This window comes from Engraulis encrasicolus, chromosome 21, assembly GCF_034702125.1.
Source record: "Engraulis encrasicolus isolate BLACKSEA-1 chromosome 21, IST_EnEncr_1.0, whole genome shotgun sequence".
Taxonomy (NCBI): Eukaryota; Metazoa; Chordata; class Actinopteri; order Clupeiformes; family Engraulidae; genus Engraulis; species Engraulis encrasicolus.
Window position 1 is genome coordinate 6114215 of NC_085877.1, and position 23545 is coordinate 6137759.

General features: G+C 43.5%; 1 protein-coding gene across 2 annotated transcripts in view; it reads left to right on the forward strand.

Moving 5' to 3' along the window:
- The window catches only part of exoc6b (exocyst complex component 6B), a 111027-nt gene that overhangs the window by 7740 nt on the left and 79742 nt on the right, over window positions 1–23545 (forward strand). For both annotated transcript variants that reach the window (XM_063187350.1, XM_063187351.1), the window contains exons 2-6: window positions 6888–7053; window positions 7496–7543; window positions 8105–8195; window positions 10046–10091; window positions 13530–13734. In XM_063187350.1, coding sequence (XP_063043420.1) covers window positions 6888–7053; window positions 7496–7543; window positions 8105–8195; window positions 10046–10091; window positions 13530–13734 — 556 coding nt within the window. The remainder of the gene's footprint in view (window positions 1–6887; window positions 7054–7495; window positions 7544–8104; window positions 8196–10045; window positions 10092–13529; window positions 13735–23545) is intronic.

Here is a 23545-nt window from a genome sequence, read left to right on the forward strand (position 1 = left end):
GAGGCGGGTCAACCATGCCGTTTGGGTAATGTTGATTGTTATGCTCTTGGTCAGACCAAGTCTCGAAGAGATTTTAAAGTCGATGATAATCAGGCTAGCTGAGGCATGAGTTCCTCTGATTCTTTTCATGTTTCATTATGGCACATTTTCTTACTTTGTATACAGAATGTGGTCGTCAAGTGTCTCCTTCAGAAAATGTGTTAGTCAAGGTGGGTGGGGGGGTTAGGCAGTATCCGACCCATGTTTTGTGCAGAGATATTTTGCAATATAAGATCCCTAAAAAAACAATTGCCTATGCGTTTTCTGAAATGACTTACAAAATGAAATACAATACCAATACAAAGTCTTTTATATTGCTGGGGAACGTAGTCAAGGTGGTGGCGGGGGAAACCCTTCCAGTCTTCCAGTGATCCCTCCCTCTTTTGAGCCCATGCCAATTATCCTTTGGCTATTTTTGATGCATTGCAAATTTCTGTTGGAATGTTGTTTTGTCCCAAGTGCCCGGTGTGTCTCGATATAAACAACCCTTAACTTAGCCTGCCTGTCCTTAATTATCTTGAGGGTCATCAACAGGCGTGTTTGTTTTGTAGGTATTGTGGCAGTATGACCTCGGCCCTTCAGTGGGTTCCGTTTGAAGTTTTTTTTCTTAGTCATACCCCCTGACAGTGCTGGGCTGAAAATATCCTGAATACCTCAGCTCTTAAATTATGCCTGAAAAAAGGACACAAAGGATAGTCTCTCAGCACAATGAGTTTGTTGTTGCCCATTAGCCAGTTTGAGTTGCTTAAAGCATTTTTGAACTGCATGTGGCAACATGCCACTATTCAGATACATTTTGGGGGAGAGTTAACTTTGCAGTTATTCCCAGTTTCATGTTGTGGCATCATCACAAATAAACAGATGCACACACCTCAGTCATGTTTCTCATTGCTGGCTACTTTGGAAGTGCCTGATGGGATTGAGGTGAGGGCTAAACCATTCGGCCAAAATCCAAAAGTAAGCTTTTTCAGCATAACCTCACCACCTTCAACAAGGCATGATGTTTATAATCTTGTGGTTGCCCGTACTTATGGCAAGGTTATTGATGCACAATATAAGTACTATAGCTCCTCAGCATTACCCCAAAGTTCCTTAATAACGCACGCTTGGCCCCTCATTGCATTCATGTATGATGGTTTCCTCACTGGCCCCTCTCACCAAAGAATGTGCACATTCCTCCTCACGCAGTGGATGTTTTGCATTCACCATACCCCGACTTCATCCCCCCTCATTCTGTGCCAGGGGATGCCTGGCACGATGAACTGTTTTCCCACAGATATACTCAAGCCACTGTATGTTCCAGCTGTGCTCCAGAGTCACCCATATCTTCCCATGGAGCGGCAGTTACTGTACTACTGTTGTCATCTGTGATTGGATGACTAGAGCTGTGAGCTGAAAACTGTACATTCCTGTCATGAGCCCAAAGTAGATATTCAGAGTATAGTTTTTGACTAGCAAAACACTTGGTGTAAATGGCAAATTCAGTACCAGGGAAATTGGGACTGTCCTTATTACCCTGATTAGTGAAGGATGATGCTGAGTGTTGACATTTCTAACACTGCTTCATATTCAGACTTTACATATGACTGAATTATTTGGAAATGGGAAATGTTGAGGTGGAGAGGCATACTGTGTGCAAATGGCTGCTGTTACATGAATGCAACATTAAGCAGTTTTTTAAAACCATGAACAAAGTTTCAAGAGTCGTTTCAGTAGTTCCTCAATTTGTTGTGTAGAAGCGCCCTGTCAACTTCATTGGTTACAACTGCATTATAAACGTTTGAAACCAACGAGGGCAGCTGGCTTTGTTGTTCTAATGATGGTCGATCTGACTTGCAACTTGACGGATGACTGAGAAGAAGAGGACAACTCTGTGTGTCACATAGTTTAACACGTACAGTATTTCTCTGAAGGACTGGACTTGAAAGTGGTTTTGTTCTTGAACAAAAGCCAATCGCATTAGGATTTCAAAGCTTTTATTTAATTTCAGTGACTGTGAGCCTTTTGAACGCAGCATGAAATGATCAGACCAGTGTTGTGCTCCGGTCTTGGCCGTGCTCTCGCTGCACAGCGGGGGGGCTGGAGGCTGCGACTCTGTTTGATCGTGTTTCAATGTTTGGTGAGCGCCCTGCGCCTTGGTAATTTCCTGATCATGTTACGTGCAACTCTCTCCTGCCTGCTAAATAGAGAGGGCAACATTACACACACACACACACACACACACACACACACACACACACACACACACACACACACACACACACACACACACACACACACACACACACACACACACACACACACACACACACACACACACACACACACACACTCAAACCAATAGATTTGTTATACATTATAACTTTATTGATCAGAGAGGTTTGTCAGACTCTCAGTCAGTTGGGGGCGAAACAACATCAGTTCCTGAAAGGTTGTTGTGATGACTGAGATTTTTCTGTGTAGCTGGCTGGTTTCCTACAAGCTCTGCTTCTGCTTTCACACTGAAGTGTGAGCTGCGATCTCACGCTGGCACTTGGTGGTGGTTGAGGAAGTGAGGCCTCATGGGTAGTAGGCCTAGTGTAGTGAAGGCAGATGAGAGCTGGAATGCAGTGGGACTGGCTAGCACTCCAAAACACTCACTAGATTAGCATTTCCTCATTCATATCCATTCAAAGAAAATGAGCATCACAGGTCTTCGTGACTAGATGGATATGAAAGAGTTGTTTTGGCTCACACGTGGTAGCACAAACCCATTTTCTTCCATTTGCGTGCACATGTTGTGGAAAGGTGACTTAAACCATTAAATGTTTTGACAAACAGTTGGCATTGTCATTCATGACACATTTGCACTGAATGTTGTCAAAATGATTGAAACCCTTGAAACGTTTTCCAGTCAGTCCTTAAGAATGCATTAGGCTAATGCACGCAAAAAGATGGGTAGCCTCTCCATGGCAACTCCCGTTTGATTTATTTTAATGGCTGTGTGTGTGGGAAAGCTTGATGGAAGAGTTGTATAGATGAAGACACTCATACGCATTAGGGGATGAGGTCCATTAGCACTGCTAAATACGTACTGGTATTATAATGCCTACTAGGGCTGCACAATTCATCGAAAATAATCGGAAATCGTGATGAAATCATGAAATCGAAGTCGTGATTTCAATCGTGATTTAATCGTGGCAATAGTGACCTACCTTTTGAGAGCGTCCTTGAAGCCAGAACATACTGGCAGGCTGGTGTTTCTGGCCAAAAATCTGTCCACCTAAGTTGCATGCTACTGCCTTTACATAATTATTACAATTCATTCTATTTTGCTCATCCCGTATATATTAATTCTTGGTTATATTTCATCTTGTTATAATTTTCAAAAAAATCAGCAAAAAAATCAATAATCGTGATTAATAATCGTGATTACGATTTTGACCAAAATAATCGTGATCATGATTTTTTCCATAATCGTGCAGCCCTAATGCCTACATATACTACTGGTAATTAGGCACCAGGGAGGCAGGAGCTGGGAAAAGAGAGAGGCAATTATGGAGATGGGTTGGATCAGGTACAAGAAGAGCCTGATCAAGTCAGCATATAATATAGTATGCCAGCTTAAAGGTCAATTTCACATTCAAAAATGTTACCTTTTTCACCAAGATGTAACGCCACCATCTAAATTCATTATGACTGAGAAGATCCACCTTTTCATAGAGGCCTATGAAAAGTGAAATTTTCCCAATGTCCGTCAATTTGAATTTCCAGAAATCTTTAGCGGCAAAACCTACATACTTTGGTCATACTAGTAAATATTAGCTTATTATTAATTAAGTAGTCATGAAAAGATATAATTTGGCAATAGGCAGTACAGTTTCAATGAGCAGCATACAGTAGTTGCAATAGCCTACCTACTCTGGCCACCATCCTACACAGTGCACCTTTTAAGTCCATCTCTTCATGCCCCACCACAGTCATTGGCAGCTCTCACATCACCTCTCTTCCTGTGACTGTACTTGATCTTTCGTGTCCCTATCCTTTGGTTCTCTCTTTTTGCGGTAGTCTTCTGGGTAGGCTCACCTACAGAGGCAAGAAGTAACAGGCTGCCCAAATACTGAAGTGAAATTCTGAACAGAGAAACTACAGAGAGGCCTGTTGTCCTTCTCCAAAGATGTACAATATTTGTTCGCAAAATGCACAACTGTGAACAGTGGATCTCATTTGGGGTTCATGACTCCCTCAGACTAGAGAACTTATTCAATAACAACAGCAGATCTGGACCACTGGTTAGCAACGAAGGCAAACTATTGAGAGAAACGCACCTCTGGACTGGAGGAAAGAGGGGAGGAGCCAGTGTTTCCCACTGAACATTTGTTAGTCAAGGTGGGGTGGGTGGTTAGCTGGTACAATGCACAACCATGAACTGTGGATCTCAATCGGCGTTCTGCCCTACTGCAGAGAACTGATTCACTAACAACAGCAGAAGAGAGTCTGGACTGGGTGGGGGGTTTAGGCTTAGACGTTGTTCTGCTGACGAGATTGGTTTCGCAACAGCCCCCTCTCGCCCCCAAACGCCACAGCTGCGCAAGCCCTGGGTGAGGTCAGCTTTAGGGCAGATTGTGTGTGAAGAGATCATTTTCTTGGAGGCCTGAGGACGGAGGTTGTAATGTCTGGATAAGGGAGGATAAGGAGTAGGCCTCGCAATACTTGCATTGAGTGCCGTGTCTAGTGAGTGCTGTATTGCGTTATGAAGTAAAGAGGGGCCTAAGTGGAGTTGTAAACTTCAGATGCCTCTAGGTCTTGGGAAATAGATTTGTATCTGCCATAAGGCTAATGAGCAGTTGAAGCACACACACACACACACACACACACACACACACACACACACACACACACACACACACACACACACACACACACACACACACACACACACACACACACACACACACACACACACACACACACACACGTAGCCTATTTCTTGAGATGTAAGCAACATTTTGCTAGAGTTCTTATTCATTTCCCCTGTTAATGCACACTACAAGGGCCTCTTGGGGAAATCGGTGTTTGTCAGGTGACATGGACATTTTACAGTGACACAGGTATGGCATGGCATACAGTATGGCATGGGGTTGTTTACATTTTAAGCATCTTAACCTATTTCAAGTGTCATCTGATGGAATTCTCCTTTAATATACAAACAATGAAAATGCTTTTTTGATAATTCAGTAGAAAAAAAATAAATTCATGCAATAGTGCCTCGGTTGCACCACCCTGATGCTTGTGATGTTGTGGCATTTTTAGTCGCATGCACCAACTCTTTATGCCACTACATCGGTTGTCAGGTCTGTCTGGTCTATGGGTAATCAGTTTGCTTTTTGGGAGGTTTACATGTGACGTAGGTCTGTTGACCTTCCATAACACGTAGGAAATATGGTAAAGATATTTATATTTCCAGTCAGCATCCATCTCTACATACAAACCCACAGAAAGTACACATGTTGGTATTTCTATTGCATTCATGCATTACACACTGAACGTTGGTATTTGTGACATGTTGGGTTTTTGTATTAAGTTCCATGAATAATTTGTTACATAACGCAAATTGGGACTTAATTCTTCATATATGCTTTAAAGGGACACTGTGTGAGATTTTTAGTTGCTTATTTCCAGAATTCATGCTCCCCATTCACTAATGTTAGCTTTTTCATGAATACTTACCACCACCATCAAATTCTAATTATTCATTATTGCTGGAAAAATTGCACTTTTCATACATGAAAAGGGGGATCTTCTCCATGGTCCGCCATTTTGAATTTCCAAAAATAGCCATTTTTAGCTGCAAAAATGACTCTACTTGGACCATACTAGAAAATATTTGTTTATTACTTAGTAAACGTTCTTGTAAATATAAAATTTGGCGATAGCCAACCCAGTTTCAATGAGTAGCATAGTTGCAGTACCTTTTTTGACCATTTCCTGCACAGTGTCCCTTTAAAAGGATTTAGTGAGTTTTTCTGCTCATTAGGTGTACGAATCCTGACTGGTGAGAATAAACAAGGATGTGGATCAGATCCTTTTATACTAGTCCATTATTAAATTAGCCATGAGTGGATGTTGTGACACGTGATTGTACTGTGTTCATCCTCAGGCAAGGGCTTGAATGTGTTTAGTGAAGGTTAGAATGAGTTAAGTGTTCCTCAACGGGGGCTCTACAGGCAATGAGATGGATACAGTGTAGAGGTGGGGTGCTCAGTTGCCATTTGGGGTATTGGCCCATTTTATTTTTTAAATACTAAGGGAGAGTTGGCAGGCTTATGATGTGGTCAAGGGGGCATTGGGAGGCTTATGATGAGGTCAAGGTGGCGTTTGTTCAAAAAAAGGTTGAGAACCACTGTGGTAGTTGGTGAGTGAGCTCTGAGGTGTTTGCTACCAGAACTTAACTATTTAAGGGGTGTTATGCTGTCGTTTCCACTATTGGATTCTACTGCCACCTGCTGGAATATTGGTGTAAATGGCGATTCTCAGGGTCAAGGATGAGAGAGCCTACACACTTGCAGTATTTGTAAATGTTGAATTATGTCAATAAAATGGCAAGTCAAGTCCATGTTCTTTTAACAAGTCATTGGATAAAAATGAAATGCTATTATGCACTCCTCCTCTCCACGCATCTTTAGTTTCATGCATGAATATGCATTTATTGTCATTGGTATATCCCCAAAATAGGAAATTACTTTCAAGAGCTATAGGCTGTAGTACAGAAGGTGTTGAAGAGAAAATCAGAAGAATGATTGATAACATAAAATAATGTTGCATTAGTTCCATTGCGCTAACATTTGGATTTTGGCTTCCTCCATCAGGTCCGTTTATGATGGCCAGGCACATGGACTGTTTATGGAGAAGTTGGACGGGAGGATCCGCAACCATGACCGCGAGATCGAGAAGATGTGCAACCACCACTTCCAGGGCTTTGTGGACTCCATCACAGAGCTGCTCAAAGTGCGAGCAGAGGCCCAGAAGCTGAAGGTGAGCTGGACAGTCACAATAGCTTCTAGTGAAAGGCGGCGGTGGTAGAGGAGCCTGATGGGCAATGTTGCAGGTTCAAGCCTCGTTCCACCTGACCCTCATCGATGTGTCTTCGAGCAAGATACTTGGCCCCAAGTTGCTCCTGTTGGCAGGGTGATACCCTGGCCACGGCCACCAGTGTGTGAATGCGAGTGTGAATGGATGAATGTGAGGCATACAATGTAAAGCGCTTTGAGTGCTCGAAGGAGTGGAAAAGTGCTGTATAAATGCAGTCTATTTACCATTTTACCATTTGTATGTTCATGTGTTACAACTAGTGGTGACTACTTAACACTGTACTGCACAGATATTGTGAAATTTGTTTGAGACATACCTGTCAACTAGAAAAAGAGCCCTGGGTGCAGGTTGCTGTGGTGTTCTGATAGACATTTTGCGTCCACAGAGTCAGGTGACTGAAACCAACGCAAAACTCCAGGAGGATGGAAAACAGGTATGCTATTCCTTTCACTATTTCCCCTCTCTTCACCGAGCTTCTAGTCAGAGTCTGACACTTCAAATGGACCCACTGAGTGGATATCAATGCTTAAACTCTCCCTTTCTACTTTCTGCAACTCTCTATGTCAAAGCAATGCTATTGCTGGCATGTGGTACTTGTAGAATCATTTGACTGCTTTGTGACAGTCGAGGACTCATTATTCTCTGTCATTAGGGAGATAGACTTGTGATCAGAAGGTTACAGGTTTCAATCTCTTTCCACTACCTTTATCCACAACCAAAGTGCTTTGAGCTAAGCACATAGCCCACATTGCTCCAGGGACTGTGATCAATACCACATGACCGAGTCTCTTTGGGTTAAAGTCTCAGGAAAGTGTAATAGGACGTGAATTAATACAAAAAATGCTTAATTTCAGCTGCCCTATGGCAAATATCAAATGCTTACTCGACTGTGCTGGATTTAAAATTCCATTATGTAACACAAACAGCAAATGTTTACTAAACATTTAACAAGAGTGCTTCAAAGTTTTGATTTTGATTACCTTTGCCGTCTTAGATGGTTGGGACGATGGAGGAGCTGAAGCAGTGTCGGGTGCAGCAGATGAACATCGCCACCACCATTGAGAAGCTGACACGCTGCCTGCCAGGTGCATGACCTTCCCCCTGCCTCCACACTACCTTGTACCAGAGCCATCTATAGGGAGAGTCGGGCTAATCCTATTGACCGCTATGGTCCATGTGCTCTGTTAGTGCCAGGAAGTGGCTGCCACGCCAAGATGTAGTATAGCCCATATCCTAAAATGGGTGTTATTTCGCTGATTTACATTAAAGGGGTATGCCACTATTTTGGGGCTTAATACAGTTAAAATCGTTGGCTGGGGTTTATAAAGGTGGTAAAGTGTCTTATTTTTCATGTGAAGCGTTGTCTTGCTTTAAGACAAGTTAAAAGAGGGAGTATGTCGCTAAGCTAGTGAAAGTCAATGTATCCATGTAGCATTGCTACATGCTACACGGATCCATTGACTTTCACTAGCTTAGCGACATGCTCCCTCTTTTCACTTGTCTTAAAACAAGACAACGGCTTACATGAAAAATAAGACACTTTACCTCCTATATAAACCCTGGCCAACAATTTTAACTGTATTAAGCCCCAAAATAGTGGCATACCCCTTTAATGTCAGTGGGTTTTAACGAAATATTCAGAAATATGAAAATTGCTTGTGCATTTGTTGGTAATTACCAACATTTTAAAATGTTCTTCTGCTAAATTTTGGCTTGTTATGTAGTGGTTCTGTGTTAGTGTCAGAATCTACAATTGAAACAAGTGGCAAGTCTACTTCTGGTAACCTGGTTGTCACTACTCTCCTATGTTGGTCAATCGTATGTGTGAGGTGTTTTGTATTGTTTCGTTATTTTAGTTTACACCGGGTTGATATCACTTACTGAATTCTGGCTGGAATGACAACATTTACAGAGCTTTCTTTCTTTCTGTCTTTCTTGTCACGATTAAATTCGCAGACGATACAGCCATAGTGGGGTTAATTAAAGACAACAGTGAAACCCAATGCAGGGCCTGGGTGGATCAGTTTGTAGAGTGGTGTGAGTCCAGTTGTCTTTTTCTAAATACAATAAAGACAAAAGAACTCATTGTGGATTTTAGAACGAGGAGACACACCCATCAGAACATGGTCATACATGGGGAAGACATTGAGGTTGTGAAAAACTATAAATATTTGGGAACTGTAATAGATGACAAATTAACTTGGAGCTGTAACACCGATACTATTTACAAAAAGGGAATGCAGAGACTGTACTTAATGCGAAAACTAAGACAATTTAAAGTGGATAGGGATATGATGCAGGCTTTTTATCATTCTTTTGTTGAGAGCATTTTATGTTTCTGTTCTGTGGCCTGGTACTTCTCCCTGTCTGTTGTAAATAAAAATAAGCTTCATAAGATAATCAACATGGCCAGCAAGATTGCTTGCCAGCCACTAAATAGCATGGCCATGACTGTTGAAGCAAGGGTGGTAAAGAAGGCAAATACCATATATGAGGATCTCTCACACCCTTTACAGCAAACATATGAGTTGTTGCCCTCAGGTAGGAGGTTTAGGATGCCTTCATTTAAGACAAACAGAGCCCGCTGATCATTTTTACCTACTAGTATATCCATGTTAAATAAGACAACTGTAACTTAGACTGAATAGCACATTGCACTTTGGTACTGAATAACTGCACTTTACTGTGTTTAAGTTGGGTTTTTTGTCAACCTGTCTTCTTGTCCTATAGAGGGGGGGGGGGGTTGTTGTGTTTGTCTATTGTGTTCTTGTTTATTGTAATGTCTTTGTAATTGTATCAGATGCACTGAAAATGGCACAGAACAATTTTCCGAAAGGACAAATAAAATAACTAACTGTCTATATCTATCTATCTTATCTATCTTATCTATCTTATCTATCTTATCTAATCTATCTAATCTCTTTCTGTCTTTCAGTTTTGCAGATGTACAGCAAGTTACAAGAACAAATGAAAGCCAAAAGGTGAGGATTTTTTGTTTTGGCCAACGTTTTAAGCAATAGCATGTTTTGTTTTGCTAATTGCGGAGAGGTTTAAACATGTTTCATCATTTGAATTGTAATAAAGGAGACATTCTCTCTAAGACCACTAGATGGTGACGGACTACAGTTTATCCAGATGTTTAAAGAGGAAACGCCTGTGTGCTTTCGGTTTACTGAAAGTTCCAGGCTCTCCTTAGAATATTCCAGAGGTGTCCATGTTCCCACAACCCAAACTTCCTGGTAGCTACTGTTGTTGTTTCTGCTTCAGTTCAGACAATACTGCACAGAAATCCTATTTACAATTTGCACAAAGTTAGTTAAATTCAAGTTGACATTTTGTTTGAATTGCATCAGCCCACACGACTTGGTTTCAGAATGCAACAACCAATATTTGTGCATTCATTTTGGAAACCTCTGACGCTGGCTGTTGTCTGAATGATGTTCATGAAAGGCGTGTTTGTACAGGTGTAGTCTGCACAGGGGAATTGTGTCAACGGTTGCTTCAGAGATGTAATGATCTTTCGCAAAATTTTTGAGGGTTGTTCGCAGCTGTGTACCCACCAATGTAATGACTTTCTGCCAAGGCGATAACTCTGTCAATGTAGTAAAAAAAATGTGCAGTTCTGGAAATTATTACTTTGGTGGGAAGGTCTTACATTTTTATTACATTTTGTCCCATCAATGTAATAAAATCATTTCAGGATTTCTATGTTCCCAATCCCAATGACATTTCCCATCTGATGCGACAAAATGTAAGACTTCTCAACCTTCCCACCAATGTATTAATTTCCTGCCAATGTAATAATACAACAGTTATGACGTGTCTCTGTTAACGATGTAAGCAGTGTCCTAGAGTGACTGTGAGCACTGCCTGTACTATGTCTGGCCCTATATATACTTATTTACTTATTTACTTATTTACTTACTTACTTACTTACTTACTTATCCTCTTGGTCCCGACACTAGGCCACAATCGTACACTGCCACTGAACCCTGCCTCGTGCTTTTGCCTATATTGCATCCCAGATTAGCCCCATCCACTTCAGCTCTGCCATCACAGTCCTTCGCCAGGTTTTCTGTTGTCATATACTGTATACAATATAATCTGCTTAAATCAGGGAATCATGATTCAGTAGGTCCTGCACATATGGTTTTTCAACTTTTTTGTAATTAGAAATTCTTTCCAATATAAACTTTATTATTACGTTTTTATTTACTTATATTATATATTTGCTATATTTTTCATTCATATTTGTGTTATAAATCCTAACCTTAGGAGTAGGCTATAGTGTATAATGATACCTGAATAACTGACACCTACGTATGTACTGTACTCCCCTCTTGTGGGCGCTTTTGGTAATGCAAACGGTCGCCAGACTGTGTCATACAGTAGCATCATCCCCGCCCCTCCCCCTCTTGTCCCCCTCCCCAACCGCTTCACAGTTGGTTTTGTCATCGGCCCTGAGGTGGCGGGCAGGTCGGCCAAGAGAAACGTCTCCCAGCTCGCTTTGCGAAAAAGGACACGTTTTGAGGAGCTCTGATTTACTGTCCACCAGTTGCGAGGCTGTCCTCCTCTTTTGTCTCCCCCTGTACCCTGAAAGAAATTATTTCTCTGCTCTGATTTGATCTCAGAGATTTGGGGGGTTATTATTCAGGATTCTCTCTCAAAAGGTTTCAGACATGTTAACGATCTTACCATATAATAGCTGTGAACTGTTTACTGTTGTTTATCGCTTTTTTGGTAGAGAATTTCCCACAGTCAGGGATCTGTTGTCTGTGATAACGAGGAGATGCTATAGGGATTTTAATGGAAAGCTGTTGGCAGTTATGCAATAACAGCAGCTGATGATTTAATGTGTCTGATGTGTTCACCTCAAATGTGTGATTATGTGTTGAAATGAATGACGCACTTCTCCAACATTTGTCCCCTGTGGATTTTGTGTTTCACAATCTTCCATGTTGTTCAATGTTCACACGTGTAGATTATTACCTCCGCCAAGGAGGTAATGTTTTCGGTCGTGTTGGTTTGTCTGTCTGTCAGCAGGATAACTCAAAAATTAATCAACAGATTTGGACGAAACTTTGTGGAGTTGTTGGTAATGACCCAAGGAACAAGTGATTAAATTCTGGTGGTGATCGGGATCACGAACCGGAACCAGGACCTTTTTAAAAGATTCTTCACCATTGCTGGCCTATAAATCTATTCTAGACGCCCCTAGTGACCGCAAATTGAATTGCGGGCCAGGGCAAAACATTCCCGTTTCTAACTCCACTAAAGAAGGCAGAAAGCGAGGGTGTAACATAGTCAAATTTTCTATCAAACAGGTTCCTTGGTGGAGGTCTGCGCTCTCTGAGTGCTTCTAGTTAGTTGGTGTTTCTGTTGTGTTTGTATCCAGGTACCACCCACGCGTCCCTTGCTAATGATGCTCCACAGTCCCTTGTGTTATTTGCATGCTCTTGTGTCTTTAGTTTATTACCTTATTTGACAGGGGCCATGCACAGGACCGTTCTTGGCTATTAAGCTCATTCACATCTGTGGTCCCTGGTCAGGGAGCAATGAAACAAACACACATTAAAAACATGGACCATACATGCCCTATGGTTGCCAAGGTACACACTAAAATCTGTAAAAGCATATTAAAGCATGTCATGTGTTACTTACATTATTGTTTTGTGTTGTGGTGTGTCTATCTAGTTACTACTCGTCTTTTATTGTTACTTGTGCATCATTGTACTGTATTTGTGTTTGGTTTGTGGTGTGTGTATCCTGCTAGTACCTGGATTGTGTTGTGACTAGGTACTTGTTTTGTGCATATGCAGGTACCACCCAGTTCATGTTGATTAACCTGTGCATGCTTATGTACAGTATGTGTTTGTCTGTCTGTATCCACTACACGGCTTGTGTTATTTACCCGGCTTTGGTATATATTATTGTTTTTGTGTTGTGATGTGTTTGCATCTAGGTCAGTGGTTTTTAACCTCTGTTGAACAAACGCCCCCTTGACCTACTAATAAGCCTACTAAGGCCCCCTTGACTTCATCATTATAATGCCAATGCAAACCCTTAGTATTAAAAAAATAGCATAGACTATTAGATGTACGCCGTTCATGTCCAACTTTTATAGTAAAACTTTTTCTCATACTTCAGACATAATAAAGTTTAATCGGGTATAGTTTCCGTCTTCATCAGAGAGTCACATGGATGTTGATGCATGACGTGCTTTGGTTTATAGACTGTTGCCTCCCCATCTGCATCTATAAGTCCTGCCTCTTCTCAGCTGTCTCCTTCTCAACACACTCAAAGGCTCCCCAATGCCCCTGTTAAGAAACACTAATCTAGGTACTACATGACTTGTGGTGTCACTCACTGATTGCCCTGTATTTGTGCGTGTGTGTGTGTTTTGTGTGTTTTGTGTCCAGGTACTACCCAGCTCTGCGGACATTGGAGCAGCTAGAACAGAACTGCCTGCCGCAGGCGGGAGAGTACCGCTTCTGCACCATCATGGCCGAGAACATCCACTGCCTGCGGGAGCGCATCCGGGACGAGTCCATGTCCGACCTCAAGGACTTCCTGGAGAGTATCCGCAAGCACTCGGACAAAATTGGCGAAACAGCGATGAAACAGGTAAACGGATATTCAAAGAGTTTGTTTTAGTTTCGTTGATAACATTTTTGTGGGGTTTCATACCTTTTTAGTATTCAGATAGGCGAGTGGCAGAGACAGGAACTGATTGGGGAGAGAGAGATGGGGAAGGATTGGGAAACGACCGGGCAGGAACTGAACCCAGGTCCCCGTCTAGTCGTTTGCTGTTGATCACTTATATAGCAAAGGGGAGTAGAGTAGTTGCCCTGCCGGGACCATCAGGGGTGCCAAACAGGGGCTCTGAACGCTACACCAAAGAGCCAGGCTCCTTGGCATGACAGTCAGAGCACACCCATAATCCAAGTGATGGCCACTCCATCAGAGCTTGGCTTTTGAAAGTAACTTGTGTGGAACCACCATTCTTGACACATTGAAAACAGCATTAGAGCTGAAATTTCCCTGGCCTCACCCCTTGTACTGGGCACTCCATTTCTTCCCAGAGGTCATCATAGCAATCTGCATGTAAAGCTTGAAAAAAACCTTCTTGAACACACTTAAAGTGGTGGAAAGAGGATACGCCAACCCTCTAAAGTTCAAATCCCCCCCCACCACCACCACCACCACCACTTTGCTGGGCACTCAATCTCTTCCCCGAGGGCACAACATTCCACACGTGAAGCTTCACAAAAAATCTTAGTAAGCACTCTTGGAGAGATGGAGAGAGGATTCCCTAACCCTCTTCCAGAGAGGTGGAAGGCGGATGCCCTAACCCTCTTCCAGAGTTCAGATCTCCCCTGTAGCCCTCCTCTCACCCCTCGTGCTGGGATGCTATTCACAGCAGTCCTGGCTCTTCACAGTCTTCCTAGAGGTCACAGCATTCCACAGCGTAATGGAGAGCAGCATTATGGGAAGGCAGCAGGCCTCCTACAGTCTCTTTGCCCTCCTCTCCTCTCCTCTCCTCTTGTTTGCTCGCACAGTTGCCCGGGAGCAGAGTCGAGAGTTGACAGTCTGTTTTGAGTTGACAGAGTGTGTTAAATTGTTTGATAAAATCTTCGAGGGCAATGCTGTTTTTTTTGCTGTCTTAGTAGTGTTTTGGATGGTGTGTGTGCGTGTGTGTCTGCGTTTGTGTGCGTGCTTGTGTGTGCGTGCGTGTGTGCGTGCGTGCGCGCGCGTGTGTGTGTACACTAACACACATGTTGCTGTTGGCGCGTTTGGCCCTCCTCACTGCATGGCTGGAGGAGGAAAGACAAAAGCAAACCATGTGAGAGGGGGTCTCGTCTGGACTCTGAGAAATCAACTGAAATGTCCTCATGTGTTGGTTGGGCTTTCATTAGACCAAGATGGGAAAAGAAGGGGGTGAAGGAACGGGGCATTTCCCCTTGCCAATATACTTGAACAATACACTTACTCTTCTATTCTTCTCTCTCTCTGCTTTTCACACATACTGTGCACACAGAATCTCACAGATGTGATGATACATCTCTGCCTTTTTTATTGAGGATGTCTTCTTGCTGTAGTTGTTGTCTCAATTTGTCCCTGTCTGTCTCAGTTCTGCCTCCAGTCTTGCTTACCTTTTAGCTCCCTGTTGGACGTGAGCGTGCTTCTGTCCTCCCTCACTGCCCTCTCCTCTGTGTTTGGCAAAGAAATAGATGGCAACCATCAATAAGAACTCATTGTTCATCTCAGCAAAAGAGCAAGCAAACAAACATTTAAACAGTCCTCTCCACAAAAACCACTTTGTGCATGCAGTACATGTTTCCTTTTGTGAGAAAGTAGAGTTTGATTGGTAAGCGCTTATGACTTGCATTAGCTCCAGTCTGTTTGCATTCATTACTCTGGTTGCCTCTTGCCGTCGGAGCCTGTAGATGATTATGCTCTCCTGGATTAGTCTTGAGAATGTGTGTCCTCTGGTGGGATGGCAGTAGAAACCCAGGAGAGGAGACAGTCAGCAAATTGCAGACAGGACTTTTCTCTCTGGACCCATTTCACCGTGGATGGGGAAACATGTCAGAGTTTAGCGTCCAGGCAGCACTCAACATCCTTTGAAGCACAGTCACAATATGATATCCAGGATCTGTTGTTTAGGAACATCTTTCTATGGGGGCTAGTGGTGGAGAAAAACACATTTCTGTCCTGGAGTCTTGTACTATCTTGTTGATTCGGGCCTTAGAGTGTTACTATGATGTGTTTTGCTTTGTGGGCACTTTGAGGCGCGTTGTCCTACAGAGGCTGGTTGAGATCCTCCTCTGGAGATCATCCCACGTTGAGACCTGCAGGATGTTTGTGGGATGCACGCTTGTTCAATGGGACGGACTTGTTCTGGACCATGAAAATGTTTCCCCACACTCCGAGTCCCAGGGAAGATTTTGTTTTTTTCCCCCTCATATTCTCATGTATCTGCCGGTTACTGTCAGTGATGGGGATTTATTTAATAAGAATATTTAATGTTCTCTTGTCACGAAACTGTGTCTTGCGATCTTGCAAAACATTTGGAGCAATTGGAACTCAATCAGCTTTCTTCTAGATTTTAAGTTGCACATTACCTAAATCTATATGCTGCCCTTTGTTTTATGACAAGTTCTCATCACAATTTACAGTATTGCTATGAATATGGGATTTCATCTTGGTCTTGGTCTTGTGGTCTTGATCTTTGTAAAAGACACAAAGAGATACTGCTTCGAGTTTTGTGCACTTGCTGTTTGTGATGAACTGGCATTGAAGGTCATAGGCTGCCATTTAGGTCATTTTTGCTCTGAACTGTGTGCGGTGCCTGTGTCTTTTAGATGTGAGCGATTCTGTGAACTAGGGTTGTAACGATACTCTCTTGATTTGCTAAAATATTGTTACAACCCTACTGCGAACCTTCATAAAAAACAACAGCCATCTAGCATTGCCTTCCCTGAACATGGGATTGGCACAGCATCCCCTAAGAGAGTTGAAGTCATAACTGTACAAGCAGCATTTGCACGAACAGCCAATGCATGCCATGCTGTAACATTAGAAATGCATCGCTTCTCATAACTTCTCAGCATCCCGTGCTGCACTTAACACTACTGTATGCTTTTGACCTTGACTGTATTTTAAACCTTGGCACTAAGTGCACGAGCACATTCTATGAGATCCAAAGCTAATATGGCATACTGGGCATTTTCCCGGTGGGCCGATAGTCCCCAGGGGCTGATGCTGTTGTTTTTTGTTTGTTTGTTTATTTGTTTGTTTGTTTGTTTTTTTCTTTGGGACTTTTTATACTGTTCTCAGTGGACTGTCTATACTGATAACAGGACATGGCATGAAAACAGGTTGTATGTGTGAGGGGCCAGGTTAAGCCAAAACTGCCTGGGTGTTTTCTTGTTCCCAGTCCAGTACTGATTATATCCCGTATAATGCAACATTGAGTCTAGGTCCCCTTTGCAAATTACTTTGGATTAGTATTATGAACTTAACATGTTACACAATTTTCTCAACTTCTCTTACCTAACATTCCCCCTACTCTCCTTGACTTTCCCCTCGTCACTTGATGGGGGCTACTGGCCAGATCTGGTAGATTTTTTTGTTCATATCCATGACATTCCTCATTTGCCAATTCAGATGTGGATCAGTTTTATGATCAAAAGTAAATGACAGGCCTGTCTTATGGTAGTGAAGGAGCAAGACTTAGATATAGAATTAGATATGGCTATACCACCCTAGCTTGCCTTGTAAATGGAGGCTACATGTTTGTTTATAGCAATCTCTTTGTGGACCTCTGGAGGACCAGTGGTCCCTGGACCACACTTTGAGAATCACTCTTCTAAACCGGTGATTTTTAAACTGAGGGCCGGGGCCTACTGGTGGGCCTTGAAGGTATTCTATTAGGGCCTTGTGAAATAAAATGCAACTCAAAAGTGTGTGTGTGTGTGTGTGTGTGTGTGTGTGTGTGTGTGTGTGTGTGTGTCTGTGTCTGTGTCTGTGTCTGTGTCTGTGTCTGTGTCTGTGTCTGTGTCTGTGTGTGTGTGTGGCTGTGGCTGTTGACTATTAATTACCTCTGTCAAGGAGGTTATGGTTTCTGTCGCGTCGATCTGTCTGTCTGTCTGTCTATCTATCTGTCAGCAGGATACCTCAAAAGGTTATGAACGAATTTGGATGAAACTTTGTGGACTTGTTGGAAATGACAAAAGGAACAAGTGATTGCATTTTGGTGGTGATCCGGATCACGAGCCGAAACCAGGATTTTTTTTTTAAAGATTCTTCATCATTGCGGTATAGGGCAGATTTGGACATTCCAGACCTCCACAAAAAGAAAGAAAGACAAGTGTGTAACATAGAACATTTGACTATCAAACCGCTTTCTTGGCGGAGGTCTGCACTCTCTGAGTGCATTTCTAGTCTGAGTTTTATTGTTTATGGGGTCAGAGGTGGGCCATGGTAAGCATTTCAAGTTGGAATTTTGGAAAAGGTTGGGAAACCCTGCTCTAGACGCAAGAGGCGTACACAGACGGTTTCCCGATTCGAGGCGGTCTGCACTGCTCTGACTGTGCAGGCTGTGAACTCTGTGGTGGTTGGTGCGGTCGGCCAAGTCATTAGTTAGTAATTTTACAGCATCATCCCACCAGTTGTCCTCGAAAGTCACTTCTGCATTCTTGGCTTGGTGTCCTTCCGATGACAGTCCAGACTGGATCATCTGGGTCATGATGACTGTCAATTGACCCCCTTCTCCACCCTGCTCCATGTTTATTTTGTTGTTTTGGGAGTGTGATTAGGCACGGAAAAAATAAATAACAGCGTTCATGGAGAGTTATGATGGGATGAAGGTAGACATGCATTCGTTCCACCATTTCTTTGTTCTGGTGAATATAATTTAAGGACTGTCCTGTTTTTTTCATTGGAGCTGAGGTACATAAAATAAAACCGATTTTTAGTCAACCATCATTCTTGACAATCAAATAGATGGATAGATAGCTAAATAGACACATAGATATAACCTTTATTTATCCCCAAGGGGAAATTCTTGTTCCAGGTTGCTCTGTATAGGTAAAAAATAGATAAAAAGATATTAAAAAGATAGTAATAATAAGGTGATTTTTACCCCTTGTTCACTCCCCCCCACAAGGTGGAGGCAGAGGCCACCATAGTGAAGAGACCCGTGCCCCCCTCTCCCCTCTCTCCCCTCTCCCTCATCCCTCCAGCAGCATACAGGAATGTTGCTTCAGGACTTAACAGAGATTTAAACCCTAGTAACCCTCGCTGACAAAGTGGTTGTCAGAGAAATACTTGCCAAAGCCTCAAATTCCAGCCTTCTAAGTCTGTTTTCTTGCATGTGGTCTCTGAGAATGTCATTCTCTCTCTCTCTCTCTCTCACTCTCTCTCACACTCTCTCTCTCTCTCTCTCTCTCTCTCTCTCTCTCTCTCTCTCTCTCTCTCTCTCTCTCTCTCTCTCTCTTCTCCTCTCTCTCTCTCTCTCTCTGTCTCTCTCTCTCTCTCTCTTTCTCTCTCTCTCTCTCTCTCTCTCTCTCTCTCTCTCTCTCTCTCTCTCTCTCTCTCTCTCCAAGTTTCTTTTCTTTTTCAGTTTCTCCTCTGTCTAGGTTGCTATATCTCTCAGTCTCTCTACTGTCTGTGTAAATGCGTCCCTCTACATGCTCTTTCTATTTGCTATGTGTTTACTGTAGTGTGGGTGGACTGTAACGCTACAATACAGTTGGCTCTGGCCCTATTGTGCAATACCATAGGCCCTTTTTCTGTCCGTGCAACTTCTGGTAAACCCCAGCCAGGTTGGTAGGAGATCTTGCATTCATTACATCAGAGCTGCCGTGGGCTTAGCAGGCCAATGTCAGGATTTGTCAAGCTCTCATTTGAATGTGTGCGTGCATGCGTGTGTGAGTGTGTGAGCCGCCTGCCTACCCATAGGAGTGTGGTGGTTACCCCACGCTAGCATCCTGGCTGCAGCTAGTCTGGTCACGTCCTCCCGTTCCGATGCGCACGGTAGGAGATGCCGCAGCCCCTCACCGCTCTCGGCTTGGCGGAGCCACAGACACGAGGTCACCTTATCTGACTGGCCGCCGTGTTCCCGCTCAGCTCCTGACCGAGCTCTGTGGTGGTGGCGGGCCAAAAAAGCTATTTCCAGACTTTTGCCTTGTCTGTCAAATTTTGTTTTTGCTTCTTTCGCTTTAATTTTCGTTGGCTTATCGTCTCCGCAAAAGGATTGCAAGTCGATCGCAATCAAAGAAAGGTCCACGTTGCTGCCTATGAAATTACAAGTTCAACATCGTATATGAAAAAAGGTTCTCTGGCCTTCCATGACTGCACTTTGCTGTTCTAATGGTAATTCTAGTAGCTTGAATGAACAGTTGGTGAGGGCATTAAATATGAACATTATTCCACAAGTGCTTATCTACTAGCATAGATTTGTATGCACTGTACACAGTCACTATGGCAATATTGAACATTTTCCTCAATTTTTTTTCATTTTGTCTGATATATATCATTTGCATTTCTTTACCTCTGTCACTCTCTGAATGTTCTTTATTTTCCAGTTTATGCGAGAACTTGAGTGACGGATGTAAAGAAATGTCCAGTAAACTGTCAATGTTAGACAATGTTGGCCGGCAAGTACCATATGAACGTGTCTTGTACCCTGGAATAGGAAGCTGACCCTGTACATCGGAAACTGCAACCGCTTTTTCCAAAGGTGCACGTTTGAGCTAAGGGGTTGACCTTGCTTATTAGACATACTTACTGTAGACAAAAAAAAAATGCAAGTATTTCCCGTAGTTTTTTTGTTTTTTCCAATAAGAAAGGTTATGCATGTAATCATGACTAAGAATGACTAACCAAATGACTTCCACGGATCACCTCTCTCTGCCGCCACAATTCTGGAGTCCTGTGTAACAGGTCAGATTAGTCGGCCTGCGCGGGTCATAGGCTAGTCATCAGCCCCTCTAATCCCTCTGCACTGTGGCCCTCACGACAGATTTAGATTTATTTGGGTGCAGGAACACGTTGGTGGTCCACCCCCCACCCCTCTCCTTTCAACCCCCCCCTCCATACACTTGATGCAGCATTCCACCACACACACACACACACACACATACACACACACACACACACACACACACACACACACACACACACACACACACACACACACACACACACACACACACACACACACACACACACACACACACACACACACACATTACTGTGCCACCTAACAGCTACACAGATACTCTTGCTTTTATAACACGACCCAACACCTTTACATCACCATCTACCACCGTTTCCATCCACTATAAGCCCAAAAGACTGAAACGGCCCAGCTCACTAATAAGAGAAGGTGATTTGCCACAGGAGGGGAGAAGGAGAGGGAGGGGGAAGAGGGAGGGGGAGATGGAGAGAGAATGAGAAGAGGGAGAGGGAGAGGGAAGGAGATGGAGAGGTGTGGTGTGGTGTGGTGGCATGAGGAGAGCAGTTGTGTTGGGTTAGAATAGTGTTTCTCAACGGGGGCTCTACAGCCCTCCAGGGGGTGTTGGGGAGCCATAGGGGGTTGTTGAGAAGGATAAATCTGAGAGGCTGCTGTGCTTAGTTGACATTGGGGTGCATTAGTCCATTTTGTTTTTTAATAGGGGGGGCACTGGTAGGCTTATGAGGAGGGAGCAGGGGTCCAGGGAGCGTTGGTTGAAAAAAAGGTTGAGACACGGGCTTAGAAGGAGAGCGGATGGGTTGGGTTAGAAGGAGAGCGGATGGGTTAAAAGGAGAGCGGGTGGGTTAGAAAGGGGTTTGGGTTGGGTTAGGAGGAGAGCGGATGGGTTAAAAGGAGAGCGGTTGGGTTAGAAAGGGGTTTGGGTTGGGTTAGGAATACAGCGGATGGGTTAAAAGGAGAGCAGGTGGGTTAGTTCAGGAGGAGAGTGGTTTGGTTGGAGAGCGGTTGGGTTGGAAAGGGGGTTGGGTTGGGTTGGGTTGGGTTAGGAGGAGAGTGAGTGGGTGGGTTGGGTTGGGTTGGGAAGGGGCTCGAGCCGCAAGGTCCTGCCCGTGACTGGCTGCCATGCTGCTGGAATTCAGGCAGGCTGGCTGCTGCTGTGGCTGCTGCTGCAATGTGCCTGTGATTTGTTTTAATTCCACTAATGAATGATCTGAAAATAAATAAATCAGGGGATCCAGGGAGAGTCTGAGAATGGTTTCATTGTGTGCCACACAAGGCAAGGCAAGGCAAGGCAAGGCAAGGCCAAGGCAAGGCGAGGCAAGATGGTGTGCGTGTGTGTGTGTGGGTGGTGGGGGGTGGTTGTGGGTGTGTGTGTGGTCAAGGCTGGATACTTTAGGTTCTAATGCACCCTTCCCCCACTCAGTTCTCTTTCTATCTCCACCATCCTTTCATTCTGGTGTGTGCGTGCCTGTGTGTATCCCATGCCCTCTCCCGTCTCCGTTCAGCCATCCTAAGCTTTTATTCATGTGTTCTTTTTTTCTGTTGGTCTTACCCTTCCCATCTTCTTTCTATCCCTTTCTTTTCCTTTTCATCCCTTTCCTTCTCTCTCTCTCTCTCTCTCTCTCTCTCTCTCTCTCTCTCTCTCTCTCTCTCTCTCTCTCTCTCTCTCTCTCTCTCTCTCTCTCTCTCTCTTCCCCCTCTTAATCTCTCCATCCATTTCTTTCTGTGAATGGATATGTAGTTGCTCAGTCTGGCTTACTACACAGATTAATGGGAAACACATTGCCCTGCCTGTGAAGCAGAAGATTGATTACCTATATCTAGTTACCGAACACACACACACACACACACACACACACACACACACACACACACACACACACACACACACACACACACACACACACACACACACACACACACACACACACACACACACACACACACAGACCTCACAGGAGAGGAAGTTATATGGTTGTCACACTTATTGACTGCACATTAGAGCCTGCGTCTACTGGAATAGCATGGCTCCACCTTCCTCTGTCTGTCTGTCTGTCTGTCTGTCTGCCTGCCTTTTTTCTTGTTTCTGCAAGATGATCTAGGCAGCATATACCACATCTCTTCGCCTTGTCTCCTGAAATATGGAATTAAGGCAGCACCACACACGTCCAGAAAGCCTGGCAGAAATAGTTTAATCATCTCTGACCACAATTATTAGATGAACTGTGATATTGTGTTGAAATGACGTTTGAGCCCTTGAGTCTGTGTGGAAAACTGCCCTGAGAGTCTTAAGCAGGTGTCAGGAAAACCCGAGATTGCGGTGCTTGGCTCAAACAACCTAAAATGTATGCTTATGAAAGAAAAAAGCTTAAATCATTTATTGCTGTAAGTGTTGAATTTGTTCAGATGTACTACGATTATTTAGGCCAGTGTTTCCCTCTGTTCTGGGAACCTTCAATATAGCCCATATTCAATGTGCAGTGAACTATTCTCTACATTCCAATTCATTATGGATGTGGTTAAATCTAAAAACTAACTGTAAGTAAATCATATCCTTTCTAAATAAAAGTATTATTTGTATACTCGTTTTCATCTGCCATGATTTGTCCTCCAATTTGTAGCCCCTCATTGCACGCCGTGCCTCCAGTCCAGTGGCACGCTGTAATAGTCGTTGAAAAGTTAACGACCATAGTACTACAAAACTATGACATAACACAGGGCCTTTAGTAATACACTACAACTTGACCATTGCCATTCTGGTAACCGCAAACTTATAACACTGTGTCCTAATGGGTTAAGGGCCCATGTTGTGATACCTGCACTCAGGTCTGTGAGTTTAGGTTGTCCTTGATGACCTTTGCCTGGTGCCTACCCCTTCTACTCCCACCTTTTCTAATGGGACATCAGCAGGGGCAGGTCCTTCATGAACCTCTCCACCCATGACAAAGGCCCCAG